At 40.6% G+C, this 19,640-nt stretch overlaps 1 protein-coding gene across 2 annotated transcripts in view; it reads left to right on the top strand.

Annotated features, from left to right (window-relative positions):
• METTL24 (methyltransferase like 24) overlaps window positions 1-19,640 on the top strand; it is a 133,402-nt gene that overhangs the window by 106,627 nt on the left and 7,135 nt on the right. For both annotated transcript variants that reach the window (XM_073675855.1, XM_073675856.1), the window contains exon 4: window positions 1,020-1,248. In XM_073675855.1, the coding sequence (XP_073531956.1) occupies window positions 1,020-1,248 (229 nt within the window). The remainder of the gene's footprint in view (window positions 1-1,019; window positions 1,249-19,640) is intronic.

Below are 19,640 nucleotides of genomic sequence, written 5' to 3'. Positions count from 1 at the left end.
GGATTGCCAGTGTTAAGTCTTGTGCTGCCTAGTGAGAAGTGGAGGATTCGGTGTTCAGTAGAGGTGTTTAAGGAGAGTTGTTCTGTGACTGTTGTTTGGTGTTTTGGCTGTGTGCATAGTCCCTTCCTCTTCTATTTTTGTTTACCTTCCTAATCCCTTCAGTGTTTTCCCTCTGTTGTCTGTGAGTGCATATTTTGTATGTTTGGTATTTTCATTCATCCCTGTCTGTCCTTTCCTTGTTTGTCTGGTTTGTGTATTTACATACACTATTCCTCCCCACTTCCCTGGGTGGGGGAGGGGGCAGATAATGGCTGATTCAGGAGAACAGCAAGGTACATGGCCCCAGCATCTTCGCCATCTGAAGTAACTTCGGGAGCAGGGATTGCTAGGGTGCCCCTAGCATTAGGCACAGGGTAGGAGCTCCTGGTCCCATGTTATCAGATAACAGTATCGTGACAGCTTGTTTTTTTTGTGGGATGAGTGGTATTTTAATGTCACAATTTTGGGGTATACATAATGATTTGAATGACTCCTAGAGCCAGAACATTTTTTAATGATGTAGGTACTGACACATTGCAATATATACTTTTGCTGCACTTCCTCACTATCTTCAGGTTCTCTGTTTGCTGTCATTAAGTACCGAAGACACATTCTTGTTCACATTATGTCATGCTCTCACGCCGTGCAGTGGAGTTTGTATACAGCATCTGTCTGTAACCCCCTGACTACAGCGCTGTATATATAACCATTCATGTCGCCAAGGGGTTCTTGGCAGTGTTGCTATTTTATCAGAGGAAAGTTGGGCAGTTTAAGACTCCCAGCATACGTAATATGTATCACTTTAAATATTTTATTACTTTTCTCCTTTGTAATAATCTGGAATATAGTACAATATAATCACCAATCAGAATCATTGAACATTTTAACTTTCAAAAGTATTAAAGAAAATAGCTGTATCACATCTTTATGATGTGAATTGTATTCCAGAAATAATTTTTATTCAATTACAATATTTTCAGATTAGGTGAAGATGACAACATATTTGAATTAAATATGGCTTCTGGAGGGTGTGAAGTTCATCGGTTTGATCCGGGAATCCCATCTGCTCACATCCATGAAGCCGAGCGACTCTGGCATCATCGTCTGTCTGTAGATTGGAGAGATCCCAACCCAGCCATAGCTCCACATAGATTGCATAGTAATACTAAGAAGCTGAAGACCATTCTGAATGACTTTGGACATTGGAAGGTATGACATATACAGTGCACTGAAAAAGTATTCATACCCCGTGAACTTTTCCACATTTTTGTTTACGTTACACCCACAATCTTATATGTATTTTATTTGGATTTTATGTGATATACCAACACAAATTATCAAGTATTTGTGACATGTAAAGGAAATTACGCATGGTTTTCTAATTATTTAAAAAATATAAGTCTGAAAATTGTGACATGTATTTGTATTGAGGCTAACACAAACCAAACATTTCTGAGAACCATAGTATTGTGGATTGGCAATTGAAGAGACAAGAAAACTTGTTGTCATTCAAAATCAGTACTGCAAAGTGTTAAAAAAAGGGAAAGCTATATAAATTGAGTTGCCTTGTAAAGTGTGGAAACCATTTTATTAAAAATAATTGGAATAAGAATTATCATATACACTTCATAATACAGAGGCTGAGTGGCTACATGTACAAACATTGCCGACGCCTGCACGAGACTGCTTGGTAGTTAGGAAAATAACCCAGCCTAAAACCGAAGGCGTCAAGAATTACATTATTTAATAAAGAATGAAATGATTCATAGCAGGTCATCAAAGAAATCGATAAGATCGCTTTTGTTTGCTATTATTCCGTCAAGATACTAATCACCATTAACTTGTAGTGTTCTGACCATCTTCTCTCCAGTTCTTCACTGTGAATCCGGTCTAAATATATTGTGAAGATCTGTAACCCTGTTTACTTCACAGATGAGCCTTCCAAAGTATATGGCAGGATGAGACCTCATGTATGGCAGTGGCATACCTCACCCAGCAGCTGCCATATTAAAAAAGCCTATGCTGTGCAATGTGCTTTTTTCAGAATGCCTCTGCATACAATAGACAGTCAACTGAGCTTTCCTATACAGTTAAGAGCCCCATACACATTAGACTAAGGTGGGTCGATCCCGTTGATATCGACAGGTTTGGCTGACAACCTAAAGTGTATGGAGCAACAGCTGACTGATCAACTGAGGAGATGTGGATATGCATGTCCTATTTTGAAATACTGATCACATTGTTTTACCGGAGACAAGCCGACATGTCAACCGGCAGCTTTTGCATAGAGAACACCGGAGTACTCAGCCGAATGAGCTCTCCTGTGTATGTGATAGTCGACTGTGATGGCTGTTAGCCAAAGTATCTTTAGGCCACCAGCCATCTAATGTGAATGACCAGCTTTAGAAAAGGACGGACTTTTGATCTCTTATTAATAGGAGTTTATGGGTACATGTGACGTAAGGAAGGATTTTACGTGACACATACGCTGAATGAGTGCTGCAAGCACAGACTGAATGTAGATTTGATGGGATTGATGCTGCAGTCCTAATAAAAAGGTGTAATCAGTAAATAGAGACAAATCTCATTTACAGTCTGCGACAATTAGAGGGTACAAAAATAGCACATATTGGATTTCCACATTCCCAATTCTTTTTTTTTCTCTTGTGAAATAAATACTTCCAGAGGGTCTAATATCAGGCTGTCCATCTTTTTCTTTATATGGTGACAACATGCATGCATTGCTTGGCAAATATCTAAAAAGGAATCTGTAATGATAAAATGAGCTATGGTTGAAAAGATTCTTATGCTGAATGCATTTTTTTACTATAAAATATTGATTTATTAACAATTAATGTAAAGGCTTATTCTCCTGCTCACAGTGTAGTCTTATAATAATGTGCGCACATATTTATTCATGGTGCCAAGACTCATTTTTAAATCTGCCCCATTTTTTCACATATCATCTTTCAAAGGCTTCAGCTCCAGGCGCTATTTACCATCTAGATGCCATTGGACCCATGCTGATGTACTTCTATTGCTCATTGTCACTTATCCACATTGCAGTGTATCTCAGCTGACTTTGTGTCAGCATAGCTCTAACTCCAGCACTAATATAGAGTACTAGTAATTGAACCCATTCTACGCCCGTGTGGCGAGCATTTTTATTGGTACTTTAATTTTATGCCATTTTTTGAAGAGACTGTGTCTGCGAATTCACATATACAGTGTCTTCAATAAAATGGTGCCGGAGATCGTGGTATACGCACGCTCTGATTCCGGCGCCATTTTGTTGATGTAATGTACTACAACGGTGATGACGAACCTTTTAGAGACCGAGTGCCCAAACTGCAACCCCAAACCCACTTATTTATCGCAAAGTGCCAACACGCCAATTTAACCTGATTTCTGAGGTTTTGGTTTAGAAAAAACAACTCATACAGAGAGCAGGCGGGGGCAACAAAGTGCAGACACAGACAGAAGCAGGGGTATCAGGCGCAGATATAAAGGAATAAACTCTCCCATCCTGGTATATGGTCCCCCATCCTTGTATATGTTCCCCCATCCTGTTATATGTCCCCCCACCCTGTTATATGTTCCCCCCACCCTGTTATATGTTCCCCCATCTTTGTATATGGTCCCTCATTCCGATGTATACTCTCCCATCCAGGTGTATGCTCCCCCATCCTGTTTTATGTTCCTCCATCCTGGCATATGCTCCCCCATCCTGCCTGCGCTGCTGTTGTTCAATATATAGAAAAAAAACAATAAACACTCCTACTCACCTTTCCGCTGCTCCTCTGCAGCGCGTCATTGCCTTCGAAGCCAGCAGCTGACTTATAATAATAATAACAATAATGATCTTTTTATTTATATAGCACCAACATATTCCGCAGAACTTTACAATTCAGAAAATTTACAGACGTTATCGGCACTGTCCCCATTGGGTCTCATAATCTACATTCCCTATCAGTATGTCTTTGGAGTGTGGGAGGGAACCAGTGTACCTGGAGGAAACCCACACAAACACGGGGAGAACATACAAACTCCTTGCAGATGTTGTCCTTGGTGGGATTTGAACCCAGGACTCCAGCGCTGCAAGGCCACTGTGCTGCGCGGACTTCAGCGTCCAAGCGACAGGGGCGCATTACGTCACTGCCATGCACCCAGTCACGTGCAAGCCGACGTCAGCTGCTTATCTCTGATTGGTCAGCAGCGTGTATGGTGGCGCACGGACCCGGCAAGTTCGTGCGCTGCAATACACTTCAGCTGGATGTCTTCAGCTGCAATACACTTCAGCTGGCGTCTGCAGTGTCCGCACTATGGCGCCATTTTATTTAAGAGTGTCTTCAATAAAATGCGTAGTGCGGTGTTCGCATGCGCTTACTCCGGCGCCACACTGTGCAGGCGCCAAGGCTTTTGACACAAGGACACATCTCTGGCTAGATTATAGATATTCTACCTTTAAAATTCATTCTATGCATCTGTGCACTGCAGGCTAATTTACAGTACCCTATCTGACCAATTTTATCTTCTGCCATCTACATAAAGGAAAATGAGAATCTCAGGACCATATCATGATAGACGAAGAAGACTCAGTATAATGTATCCTATCGAGAACCACAAACTGAGCCAATAACTCTTTAAGAATTATGTAAAAATCAAAAATTTATTTAAATCAACATATACATAGGGCTTAAAACAAAAGCGATACTAAGTAGCATTGCCCTGAACAGGATTTTTTTTTTCCATATTGATACATAGATTGGGGTTTAGCAGGTTGAGCCCAAAACAATTCCATGGAGGCAGAGCCTGGGTACATGGGGTATAGTAATGAAAGTAATACATTGCGATCACATCACCATAATAATACGTCCTTCCACAAGCTAAGGGCATAAATGCATATATCTCACAAAAAACACTGATCAAAAAGGACCATGTAACATGAAAATCAATAAGTCACGAGGAATAGACAATTGTATATATGTAAACAGGGATGCCTATGTTTATTATCTGACTAAATACATGGGCTAATAGGTAATGAAAAAGGTTTTCAGATCAGGTGAGTATATAGAAGTAATAGATTAGGTGACTACAGATCGAGCAAAGAGTACGGTACTGAGTATAATCTCTTACTCATGGCCCACGATGTGTGCCCTAATGCCCCAACGCATGTTTCAGATTAACCTTCTTCTCGGGGAGGAGCTCACTATATCAGTATTACTGCCTGCTGGGTCGGCTCCAGGTTTTTGTGGGCCTTGGGCGAAAGAGTCTCAGTGGGCCCCTTCAACACATCATACCACGATTCATGATGCACAGATACCGCATATATATATATCTATATATCTATCTACTATATAATCGGCTTATCTCGTCTGTCTGTCCGTCCAGGAAATCCCGCGTCGCTGATTGGTCTGGCCGCGGCCAATCAGCGACGCAGGATTTCAGAACAAGATGGCGGCCTCCTTCCGCATGGAGGTCAGCGGCGATGCAGCCGGGAGATGACCGGCGCTAGCCAGTCATCTCCTGGCTGCTCGCAGCAGAAGTACCCGCACAGGTAGCGCCGCTCCCCGGTCCTCACTAACATGGTTCGCTGATTGGCCGCGACCAATCAGCGATATTGGCGCGAAATTTAAAACACCGCTGTCCTGTTTGGTCGCGGCCGCCACCAATCAGCAACAAGCGCAGTCTGGCGGCGAATTGGCGCCGGATTTGAAACACGCCTCGCTGATTGGTCGCACCCGCCCGGCTGCGACCAATCAGCGATATTGGCTTGAAATTTAAAACACCGCTTCTCTGATTGGTCGCTGCCCGGCCGCGAATTGGCGCCGGATTTGAAACACGCAGGCCACCGTCGGGAGATGACCGGTGCAAGCATGGAGGTCAGCGGTGATGCAGCCGGGAGATGACTGGCGCTAGCCGGTCATCTCCCGGCTGCTCGCAGCGGAAGTACCCGCACAGGCAGTACCGCTCCCCGGTCCTCACTAACACTGTTCGCCAGCCGCGACCAATCAGTGATATTGGCACCAAATTTAAACACCGCTCTCCGGCCAATTGGCGCCGGATCTCATTAGTCGCGCCCGGTCGGCTGCATGCATATTCTAGAATACCCGATGCGTTAGAATCGGGCCACCATCATACATATATATATATATATATATATATATATATATATATATATATATATATATATATATATATATATATATATATATATATATATATATATATATCATAGAATCATAGAATGGTAGAGTTGGAAGGGACCTCCTGGGTCATCTGGTCCAACCCCCTGCTCAAAGCAGGATTCACTAGATCATCTCAGACAGATGTCTGTCCAGCCTCTGTTTGAAGACGTCCATTGAAGGGGAACTCACCACCTCTCGTGGCAGCCTGTTCCACTCATTAATCACCCTAACTGTCAAAAAGTTTTTTCTAGTATCTAATCTGTGTCTCCTCCCATTTAGTTTCATCCCATTGCTTCTAGTCTTTCCTTGTGCAAATGAGAATAAAGATGATCCTTCTACAATGTGACAGCCCTTGACATATTTGTAGACAGCTATTAAGTCTCCTCTCAGTCTTCTTTTTTGCAAGCTAAACATTCCCAAATCCTGCAACCGTTCCTCATAGGACATGGTTTGCAGACCAGTCACCATTCTGGTCGCTCTTCTCTGAACTTGCTCCAGTTTGTCTATGTCTTTTTTAAAATGTGGTGCCCAAAACTGTACACAGTATTCCAGATGAGGTCTGACCAAAGAGGAGTAAAGACCGATAATGACTTCACGTGATCTAGACTGTATGCTTCTGTTAATACATCCCAGAATTGTATTTGCCTTTTTTGCTGCTGCATCACACTGTTGACTCATGTTCAGTCTATGATCTATTAGTATACCTAAGTCTTTTTCACATGTACTGTTGCTTAGCTCTATTCCTCCCATTCTGTATATGCTTTTTTCATTTTTATTGCCCAGATGTAGTACTTTGCATTTTTCCCTGTTAAAAACCTGTTCTGTTGGTTGCTGCCCACTGCTCCAGTTTATTTAGGTCTTTTTGAATCCTCTCTCTCTCTTCTCTAGTATTAGCTATCCCTCCTAGCTTTGTGTCATCAGCAAATTTAATCAGTTTACCCTCAATTCCTTCATCTAAATCATTGATAAAGATGTTGAACAATACAGGTCCCAGGACGGAGCCCTGTGGTACCCCACTTGAGACATTCATCCAGCTGGATGTGAAGCCATTTACAACCACCCTTTGAGTCCGATCACTAAGCCAGTTATGAATCCACCTAACAGTTGCCTGGTCCATTGCATACTTGGTCATTTTTTCAATAAGGATGATGTGAGATACTTTGTCAAATGCTTTGCTGAAGTCAAGATATACTATATCTACAGCATTTCCCTGATCCACCCAGTCAGTGATTCTGTCATAGAAGGAAATTAAGTTAGTCTGACATGACTTGTTAGTTACAAACCCATGCTGACTCTGGTTAATCACTTCATTCTTATCCATGTACTTACATACATGTTGTTTAATAATTTGTTCAAAGATCTTTCCTGGTATAGAAGTCAGACTCACCGGCCTATAGTTCCCTGGGTCCACCTTCTTCCCCTTCTTGAAGATAGGAACAACATTTGCTCTTCTCCAGTCTTCTGGGACTTCTCCTGTTCTCCAAGAATTTTCAAAGATTATGGAGAGTGGTTCTAAAATTTCTTCTACAATCTCCTTCAGTACTCTGGGGTGTAATTCATCTGGACCTGGAGACTTGAACTCATTTATGTTAGCTAAATATTCCCTCACAATCTTTCTGTTTACTGATAACTTGGATTCCTCTATTCCTTTAAAAGGACAGTGAAGATCAGTTGATGTTACATTTTCTTTCTGAGAGAAAACAGATGCAAAATAGGAATTAAAAAGTTCGGCCTTCTCAACATCCTCTCTTACCATTTCTCCATTTTCATCCTGTAAAAATCCTATAGCATCTTTGACTTTTCTTTTACTTTTGACATACCCCCAAAATCCTTTTTTATTGCTTTTGACATCTCTTGCAAGCCTTAATTCATTGTCAGCTTTAGCTAACCTGATACGTGCCCTGCAGGATCTGCAGACTGCACTATAATCTTCTTTAGATATGCCTCCCTCTTTCCATTTAATAAACATTTCTTTCTTTCTTTTTAGCATGTGTTTAAGTTCTGTGTTCATCCATCCTGGTTTCCTTAAATGCTTCCCATTCTTCCTACTTTTCGGGATTGTTAACGATTGTGCTTTGAGAATCTCATTTTTAAAAATTTCCCATCCTTCCTGGACATTTTTGTCCTTAAGGACATCCAGCCATTGGATCCCTCCTATTCTCTTTCTGAGTCTCTTAAAATCTGCCTTTCTAAAATCTAACCTTGAAGTTTGAGTCTTCACATGTCTTCCTCCTCTAGTTATCCAAAATTCTATAATAGCATGATCGCTGCCTCCTAGGGTCCCAGCCACCTTTACCTCCTCAACCATTTCCTCCCGGTTTATAAGAATTAGATCCAAAGTAGCAGATCCCCTTGTTTTCTCCCCTACCTTTTGGAAGATAAAGTTGTCAGCAAGAGAGGATAAGAATTTGCTTGACCTGTTAGTTTTACTTGAGAGAGATTCCCAACAAATGTCTGGATAGTTGAAATCTCCCATGACCACTACGTCATATTTTTTGGAGAACTTGGTCATTTGATACATAAAGAGTTCATCCATATCTTCAGCTTGCCCAGGTGGCCTGTAGTAAATGCCTACAATGGTGTCCTTTCCGTTGTTCTCTCCTTGTATTCTTACCCAAACAGTTTCCACAGAACTCCCAGTCTCTGAAGCTTCAATCTCTGTGCAGATATACGCTTTTCTAACATAAAATGCAACACCTCCTCCTCGTTTATCAAGTCTGTTTCTTGCAAATAAGTTGTATCCTTTTAGCCTTTTATTCCAATCATGTGTATCGTCCCACCAAGTTTCAGTGATTCCAATGACATCATATTCCTTTTCCTGCATTAGTAGTTCCAATTCTCCTTGTTTGTTGCCCATGCTTTGTGCATTTGTATAAAAACATTTTAGTTTGTGATTGGTTTCTCTTCCTCCCATATTTTTATTATTTAGATTTTTTTGTGTTTGTTCTTCTTTTCCACTTCCAGTAGCAGAGATCTCAATAGTATTTGTCAGCTGTATGGCTTTTTCTGGCCTTTTGCTTCCCTTCCCACATTGTTCTAGTTTAAAGCTCTTCTGATGAGTGTAGCAAGGCGACTTCCAAATACATGTTTTCCAGTCTTCGTAAGGTGCACCCCATCTCTAGCAAGTAGTCCATCGTATAGGTAATTCATTCCGTGATCCAGAAATCCAAATCCTTGTTGACGGCACCATCGACGTAGCCAGTTGTTCACCTGTAGAATCTTATTCCACCTCATTGTTATATATATATATAGTACAATGCCAAAGATTTCACTTCTTACAATTCATGGGCGATATCTATTGTAAATTCTACAATAGCTCAGAAACCGGCAAATCATTCCATACAGAATACTGGCCCCCATAAAATGCTCCATACAGGATACTGGCCCCCATATAACGCTCCATACAGGACACTGGCCCCCGCATAATGCTCTATGAAGGCTGTCACCCCCACCTCCCTTATAATGCCCCATGCAGGATGTCACTTTTTCCCCCATATAATGCCCCATGCAGGATGTCACACCCACCCCCCCTTATAATGCCCCATGCAGGATGTCACTTTTTCCCCCATATAATGCCCCATGCAGGATGTCACACCCACCCCCCCCTTATAATGCCCCATGCAGGATGTCACTTTTTCCCCCATATAATGCCCCATGCAGGATGTCACACACCCCCTCCCTTATAATGCCCCATGCAGGATGTCACACACCCATTCCCTTATAATACCCTATTCAGTATGTCACTCCCCCCCCTATATAATGCCCTATGCAGGATGTCATTCCCCCCACTTTTGATGCCCCATTCAGTATGTCACTCCCCCATTGATCAAAATCAAATACTCACCTCACTCCTCCTCACCTGCTGCCGCTGCTCAGGTCCGGACTCCAGCGTTGCCGGCTTCTCCCTGCTCTGCGCTGCCTGTGACGGCTCAGGGGAGGGCGCGGTGGGAAAATGTCCCCGCACCCTCTGACCTGAGACATCACAGGGAGCGCACAGCAGGAAGACAGCGGATCTGCGGAAGCACGGGGAGAGGTAAGTATTGTGCCGGCTGCCGGGGCCCTGCATTGGGGGGGGCTCTGGCACCGCTCTCCTCCGCTCATGGGTCCCATAGAGGCAGAGAAGGAGGTAATACAAGGCAGGCCAGACGAGTGAAAGAGGCGTGTTTTTCTGGGCACAGCGCCGCTCTCTCTTTTTTCCATACTCCGGGCTTCGTGGACGCCTGCAGCTTGCTTCACTTACACCTACCTCGTGATTGCAGTCCTCAGGAGCGAGATCAGAGAGGCAGAGAAGGAGGTACCAGTAATAGGATACAAGGGCGGGCCAGAGGGATGTGCTACCACTCTGATAGTCTTGGAGACAGGGAGGGCTTAGAAATTAAATTAAATTATACTCCCTATAAGATGACACCCAGTGTATAAGACGACTCCTGACTTTTGAGAAGATTTTCAGGGGTTAAAAAGTCATCTTATACGCCGGAAAATACGGTATGTTGGGCCTAGTCTGTATATTAACAATAAGTTTGCATTTACTGTGCTATGTGAAAAAGAATGTGATTGTGGGTCTAACCCTTTAACATAAAATGTTTTTTTAACCCCTTTGCCATGAAACCTATTTTCACCTTCTTGACCAGGCCAATTTTTTCAATTCTGACCAGTGTCATTTTTATGGAACACTTCAACATATCCTAGTGAATCTGAGATTGTTATTTTTTGTGACACATTGTAATTTATGCTAGTGGTAAATTTAAGCCAATATTTCTTGTGTTTATTTGTGAAAATATCGTAATTTTGCCAAAAGTTTTAAAAATTACACAACTTTGAATTTTTATGTCCCTAAACCAGAGAGTTACAAATAGTTAATGAATAGTATTTACCACATGTCCACTTTACATCAGCATCATTTTTAAACATAATCTTTTTTTTTTATACGAAGTTAGAGGGGTTAAAAGTTTATCAGCCAGCAATTTCTCATTTTTCCATCAAAATTTACAAAACCTTTTTTTAGGGACCACATCACATTTGAAGTGACTTTGAGGGGCCTATATGACAGAAAATACCCAAAAGTGACACCATTCTAAAAACTGAACCCCTCAAGGTGTTTAAAACCACATTCAAGAAGTTTAATAACCCTTCAGGTTATTCACAGGAATTAAAGCAATATGGGAAGAAAAAATTAACATTTTTAATTTTTTCTGCAAAAACGTTCCTTTTAGTCCAAAATGTTTAATTTTCATAAGGATAACAGGAGAAAATGGATCATACAATTTGTTGTGCAATTTCTCTTGAGTACGCCGGTACCCTTGATGTGTCTACTCAGTGTAAACCTACACAAATGACCCCATTTTGGAAACTATACCCCTCAAGGAATTATCTAGCGATGTGGTGAGCACATTGAACCCTCTGGTGCTTCACAAAATTTTATAACGTTGAGCCGTGAAAATGAAAAAATTTTTCTCTCAAAAAAATGTTGCTTTAGCCTGAAATTTTTCATTTTCACAAGGGTTACAGGATAAAATGGACTGTACAATTTTTCCTGAGTGCATCGATAACCCATATGTAGTGGAAAACTCCTGTTGGGCGTACGGCAGGCCTCAGAAGGGAATTTTGGCTGGAATAGATTGCCGATGCCATGTCACATTGGCAGAGCCCTTGAGGTGCCAGAACAGCAGAAACCCCCATGAGTGACCCAATTTTACTAACTACACCTCTCAATTGATTCATCTAAGGATGCAGTGATCATATTGACACTATGGGAATGTCACAGAATTTTATACTATTGGGCAGTGAAGAGAAAAATAATTTCATTTTTTCCACAAAAATTTTGTTTTAGCCGTAGATTTTACATTTTCACACAGGGAAATGGGTAAAAAATGGCACAAAATTTGTCACCCCATATGTGGCTGTGCAGTACTGCTTAGCCATACGGCAGGGCTGGGGTGAGATGGAGCGCTATTTGACTCTTATAGAACAAATTATCATAGAATAGTTTGCGGACTCCATGTACAGAATCCACCCTCAAGTGACCCCATTTTGGAAATTATACCCCTCTGGGAATTTATCTACAGGTGTAGTGACGATTTTCACTAGACGGATATTTTTCAGAAACAAGTAGCAGTGGAAGTTGCTGAGAGAAAATTGCAAATCTGCGAGTGTAGTGCCCAGTACATTGTAGTGCCCATACATTATGCCCAGCTCATGCTTCTGGAGACATTCACCCAGTAATTTAGCTGGCTTTCATCGCTACAGAAATGCCAGACATGTGGACGCTAAATGTGGTTTACACACACTGTGGGGCTCAGAAGGGAAGGGGACATTTTGATTTGGGATTGTAGAATTCACTGGATTTCTTTTGGGGGGCGAGGAGCCATAGCTCTTTTCTAGAGCCTTTGTACTACCAGTAACGTGGAAGCCCCTCATATTTCCATTGACAGATGACGGACCTGAGTGGGGACTTGCTTTCTTTATGGATTAAGTTGAAGCTTTTATTGGGAACATTTTACATAACATTTTGGATCACATTCATCCTGCGCTCTATGCTAAGCACTTACATTGGGGTTTCCATCTAAATCTCCAAATTACGTAATTCAGATGAAACCCCTGGGGAATCCATTCACTAAAATGAGGCAGCAAAGTTACTCTGGACTCCATCTGGCCTCAGTTTAGCGGTGTTCGTCTTTTCAGAGGTGCACAAAACTGTGGCCAACCACGCATTTATGCACGCTTAAAAAGACGGACACTGCTGGATCATAGGCCAGACTGAATCCACAGTGTCTCCATCTGCCTCATTATAGGGAATCTTCCACCGGAGGTTCTGTCTGAATTGGGTATTTCAGAGATTTAGACAGAAAGCCCTGTGTAAGCGCTCAGTGTAGAGCGCAGGATAAATGTGAGCCGAGCCTTACTGCGATCTTTGGGAGGCAGAATATACAAATCAACAGCAGGCCAAGAATTGGTTTTATTTATTTTTATGCCGGTCCTCATGCTCTATAAGTGATAAGGTGACTTAATTCTTTGGGTCAGTTCGATTACAGCGATACCAGTTTTATATTGGTTTTTATGTTTTGCTACTATCACAAACTAGAAAATCCTTTTTGTTTTTGCAAAACAAAGTTTTGGATCGCCATATTTTGAGAGCTATATTTCTGCCGACAGTCATGTGAGGGCTTGTTTTCTGCAGGTTGAATTTACTTTTTTCATTGGTGCCAATTTCGGGCACATAACATTTTTTGACTGCTTTCTGTTTAGATTTTTTGGCAGGCGGAATGAATAAAACCCTGAAATTCAGGAAATGTTTTTTTGTTTTTTTTGCCATTCAAAGTGTAGGAAAATTGATAAGACAGCTTTATTCTTCAGGTCAGTACGATTACAGCAATACCACATTTGTATAATTTTTTTTTTATGTTTTGCCGCTTTTACACAATAAAAACTATTTTATAAAAAAATAATTATTTTGCATCTCTATATTCTGAGAGCTATAGCTTTTTTTATTTTTTCACTGATGGAGCTGTATGGCGGCTTGTTATTTGCAGGACGATATGACGTTTTCATGGATACCATATTTATTTACATTTGACTTTTTGATTGCGTTTTATTCCACTGTTTCTTTGGCGGTATGATGAAAAAGCATTGTTTTTGCCATTTTTTTTTTTACTGTTTTATTTTATTATTCTATAATAGTGTTGAGTTATAGGCTGCGTGCCCACTATGCGTTTTTCAAGCATTTTTGCCGTGGAATTTCCGCAGCGAAAATGCTTAAAAAAACGCTTGGTAATACGTGCCCCATGGTCCCCAATGATAATCCGCATGTGCTGTGCACATGCTGCGGAAATTTCCGCAGCAGATTATCATTGCGGAAAAATATGCAGCATGTCCATTAATTTTGCGGACACGTAGAGTAATCGCCGCCATTGACTTGCATTGGACCGCGTGACATCCGCATCACTGCATCTGTACATGCGGATATCACACGGTTCAATGTGCAGATGGTTCCCAGGTCTGGAGGAGAGGATACTCTAATCCAGACCTGGGTACCATAGAAACTGTAAAAAAAAATATTTAAAATAAAAAATAAAGATTATACTTACCTTCCGATGTCCTCCCGGTGTTTTCTCCCCTCCATCTGGTCTGCTATATGGGTCGCGTTGTTGTGAAGGACCTGCCATGACATCATTAAGTCATGTGACCTGTCACATGACTCAATGATGTCCTTCACACCTCCGCGAGCCGCCCAAGACACCGGACGCAGCAGAGAAAACACCCGGAGGACATCGGAAGGTGAGTATAATCTTTTTATTTTTTACCATTCTTATTCTTTTTTTTTAACTAATTTGGTCACACTACTATAAATCCATGCCGGTTGCATGGATTTATATAGTGTGAACAAGTTGTCAAGCACTTTCCAAGTGATGCTAAAATCGCTTGGAAAAGCGTTTGATAACCCGCATGCGGAAATGCATGTGAAGAACGCTTGACAAACGCTTCTACCTTGCGGGAAAAACGCATGTAAAATCCGCATGCACTTTTCCTGCCAGGGAGAAGCGGAAAAAATCTGCAGCATTTCTGCATCGTGGGCACTTAGCCAAAGGCTGCATGATATTTCTTCCTGTTTTCTATACAAAGTATAATATTTTCAGAAAGAATCGTGTTTAAATGATACTTTAATTTTTTAGTACACCGATAACATTTCCATTTCACATATAATATTAGGATACATGTAGAAACATAATGGCATACACTATGGCCTCTGAATGTGTTCACTTAGAATTATCCGTGTATGTGTTTAATTACTATAATTGTATGTCTCAAAAGTAAGCATTTTTTTTTGTTTTATTTACAATATAACCCAGGGCTGAGATTGTAATTGGAACTGAAATTGACATTTATAGTTGGTGCTCGGAGTTTGTATTTTTTATTATATTGAAAAATTATTCATATTAAATTTGCAGAATTAACAGTTCTGCTTTCAGTTAGGATTGCACAATTGCCCAGAGTTCACTATCTATAAGGAGCTATGAGTTTTTGTAGCCAAACTAAAGTCTGCAGAAGATGTGGGTAATTAATACCATATGCCGATAATGACTGCAAAGAGTGTTACATTTTCTTTCTCACATTGAAAGTTTGGAGTGATATGATTCAGGTTACACAAACAAGAGATCTGAGAGATTAGACCTAGAAACGAAGCCATCAGAAATGCAAGTCCCTTTTGTGAATGTATTTTGTAAGAACTGTGTGTATGTTGTCATTTTTTTTTTTTGTTTGTAGATAGACAATAAATCGATAACCAATAGAGATAACACTGTATCATTTCAATGCAGAATACTGCCAGAGCAACTACAGACCCGCATACACATTAAATGAAAGTTAGATGACGAAGGATGAGATCGACCGCTAAAACAGTTGCATTTGGTGACTGTGGCCAACTTTAACCAAATTTCTGGATGTCTTTTAGAGCATATCAAGTAGTTTATTCATATAGTGAACTGTGGACTCCTCTGACTATTCTGAGCAAAGCAGAGACTTCAGGCCCCCATACACAGTAGATAATAAAGGTCACCAAAACTCACCGATTGTGTCAATACCAGCTGACTATATGGTGTGTATAGGGGCCTCCAGACATTCCCCACCACCTTTTCCGGCACCTCAGGGCACTGATTGATGTTTGTCTGCTGTGTATCTGCATGTACAGCAGCCAGAGGGGCATGCATCACCATGAGTACTGTGTTTTTACAGGGGACCTTAGCTATGTGTCTGGTGTATTCTCTGATTGTTCCTTTTAGCTAAATGGTACTTTTTTATTGTTTTGTTTTATTTTGTCTTATAGGCAAGTGAAACATAGTGTCGCATAGTATAATAACTAGGGTTGAGCGAGTATGTTCTGTCCGAGTATGCTCGGGCCGAGCTCCGAGTATTTACAGCTGCTCGGTCATATGGTTGAATCGCTCCCGTGTGCATGATTTGCAACTGTTTGACAGCTGTATTACATGGGAGAAATGTGTAAGAAATAGACATTCCTCCCATGTAATAAAACTGTCAAACAGTCGCAAATCATGCACACGGGAGCGATTTAACCTTATCACCGAGCAGCTGTAAATACTCGGAGCTCGGCCCGAGCATACTCGGCGAAAGGGTTAATAGAACATACTCGCTCAACACTAATAATAACATATTGGCTTCAATATAATTGAATTTGGTCCAGCTATCAGATATTAGCTGGCCAGTTTGTTAAAAAACGTTACCAGTGTGATATATAATGGCTTCTGTACTGATCTCACTGCAGAGCTGTGTGTGATTATAACTAACACATCTGCAGGTTCCTCTCAGCCTCCATCTCACAGGCAGACAGGGTTGCAGTATTGTTACATTACAGCACAGCTGTGAGAGCTGCATCAAATGTGTTTGTAAGAAAGTTCAGTTCTACTGTTCTCACACTGGTAACACCCTCTTTTATTAAAAATAAGCAGATTCTTATGCAGATCAATGTCTGGCCCATAGATCTCTACAGCTCATTTACATATAAGATTGTACTTATATTATGGATTTCTCTGGAATAAGACATCTGATCGTAGATATCAAGGTATCATGTTATTCAGCTTCCTATGACTTGCATGCCCATATAGACGGCTTAGGAGGGTCGATCCTACTGACCGATTCCCTTTAACTGCTTGTAAAATCAGTATTAAGTATACGTATTTTAATCAACTTCAGTAAACTAAAGCTTAGGTTATACAAAGGTTTTATATTAGAGGCTTCTAGAATACATTGAATTGCATGCTATATACTGCTGTCAATATGGATACATGTAAGAGTTGCATTTTGATCCACCTTGCAACTAACTTTTCTATAAAAGTGCAACTCAAGTAATGAAATGTTGCATGACTTCTAGCACAATGGCCATATCCTGCGCATGAGTTGCCTCAGGCTGGGACTATGAAACTGAAATCCTAGTCAATCCTGAATATTTTATTTTAGTTTTGTATTTCACAGTTGTGAACTTATACTATTGTGGACCTTTCACTTATCAGCCATGCCTACAGGGCAAAAGTTTACCACTTTTAAGCCCTAGTAATTATCTGTTTCTTATCTTGACATGCAAGGTGTGGTTAGCCAGGGGTTCATAAAGCACTGTCCATATATCCTCAGGACAAATTGTGAGCCTGAAAATAAATCCTTGACTAAAACATACAATGGAAATCGAAAATAACCTACTGTATAGCAACTAAATAAAATGTATGTAATGGATATATTTAAATTGAAATCTTAGAAATATATAGGGCATGAATTATATTTAATGAACATATTAAACACTTAGGAGAAATACTTAGTCATTACGTTTATCTGTAATAACGCGAATCCAGAGAAGTCAAAATTGTTTTATAATAATTAATACTATACTTTTTTACACAACTACCATAGATTAGAATGAAGAGACAAAAGACGTGCTGTGGAATGGTCCTGTGTGATCGCTACTTCATTCATAACATGTAAAATAAAACAACAGAAAGAGGACAGCGCCTTGTGTGATATGTTTTGATAAGTTAATATAGAAAACAGAGGTTCCTAATGAGTGAATTTTCACCTTTTAACTGTTGCTTAAAAGCATATCTGAACCTGTTACAGGGTAGGAGGAACAGTAGACAGCTGGTGCCTGGCATGTAGTAAAAGGAAGATGCTAAATAGGCGCTGTCACTCCCAACAGTGAAAAATATATAAGACCCAGCACCACCTTATGATAAGACATACACCTGTGCCAAAATCCCTGAGAAATAAATGAGAGAAAAGAAGCAAAGGGTAGAACAGGCACCAAGCATAGTAAATAATCAAATATAGAGGCAGTGTGTTGAAAACATTGTAGAAATTTTATTATAGAAAAGACATACAACACCACTTAGTAAAAAAGTACAGTTAAAAAACATATAAGACAAGAAAAAACGCATGGACAAAAATAACCCTCTAGAAAGTTCTAACATGTGAATCCAATATAATTTGCATACAGATATATACATCAGAGAATATATGGTACAAATATAATGTGAGATCCAATGATCCTGGTAGTATAAACAAACTGCTATAATAAGCCCTCTGGATGATCTGTATGATGTAGGTATAGTATAATATAAGATTCAATAATCCTAATAATGCGAGCAGATTACTATGATGAGCCCTCTAAATAATGAATAGAAATATCACTGTAATAGTGAATTCTAACCTCAGGGAAGAATATACCCTCCCAGAAATAAATGCATATCTATCAGATAAGAATCTAACAGAGAGGCTACATGAATCAATCAAAAAGTATGATACTAACCATGTGGGTTCACACTGGCATACAGGGGATGTCGCCGATGCGTAACCCTATGCGTTACGCCATTGGGTCCTGGCTTCCTCAGAACGTGTCATCAGTCCAAATGTAGAGTAAAAAATTACGCATTTTAGGGATCTGCTGCCCGTCATCAGAGCAAAACTACATGTTTTTGATCTGATGAAGGGGAGCAGATTCTTCAAACGCGCAACCTTTTAAGACACGATTCATCAAGGCAATTTCACCTGCATTCTGGTGTAAATTGCTTTATAAAGTTCCAACATTTTTGTGTAAAAATTTAGCAACTATTCAAAGCAATTTAGTCCGGTTTCTCCCAGCTTCACTAAAATGGACGGGGTTGTGGCATTGGCGTGAAGCCACAGCTTGTCTAATTCATGATAGGCTGTGGCGTGCCCTACGTCAGAAATCTTTCTCTTTTCAGGGACCGGAGTGAGATTTCTGGAGTGGTGCACGCAACTCATCAAACGTTCCTGATTCATTAACCCCTTCACTCCGGGCCATTTTCTGTTTTTGCTCTTTTATTTTTTGCTTCCCTTCTTCCCAGAGCCATATTGTTTTCTTTTTTGGTCTATATGGCCATGTGAGGGCTTATTTTTTGAGGGACAAGTTGTACTTTTGAATGACACCATTGGTTTTACCATATCGTGTACTGCAAAATGGGAAAAAAAATTCCAAGTGCAGTGAAATTGCAAAAAAATGCAATTCCACAGTTTTTTTACCATGTTCACTAAATGCTAAAACTGACCTGCCATTATGATTCTCCAGGTCATTACAAGTTCATAGATTCCAAACTTGTATAGGCTCTTTTTTATTTAAGTAGTGAAAAAAAAATCCAAAGTTTGGTAAAAAAAAGTCGCCATTTTCCGAGGCCCGTAGCGTCTCCATTTTTCGGGATAAAGGCGGTGCTAGAAGCTGTGAGGTGGCGCTTGTGTGGACTCACTTCTTTTACCAAAATGTGAGCGCTGTACTCAGATCTTCCACAGATTCTATCAACATGACCATGGATCCAGGACATCTTGAGAGGACGGCTATGCAAGAAACTGTACTAAGTAACTGCAGCGCCGCCCCCTGATGACACCTTGTTCCAGGAGTGG

This window comes from Phyllobates terribilis, unplaced genomic scaffold (assembly GCF_046119375.1).
Source record: "Phyllobates terribilis strain yellow unplaced genomic scaffold, ASM4611937v1 Scaffold_3__8_contigs__length_932513732, whole genome shotgun sequence".
NCBI classification, from domain to species: Eukaryota; Metazoa; Chordata; class Amphibia; order Anura; family Dendrobatidae; genus Phyllobates; species Phyllobates terribilis.
Note: the sequence above shows the minus strand (reverse complement) of the source record. Positions and strands in the feature narration are given on the sequence as shown.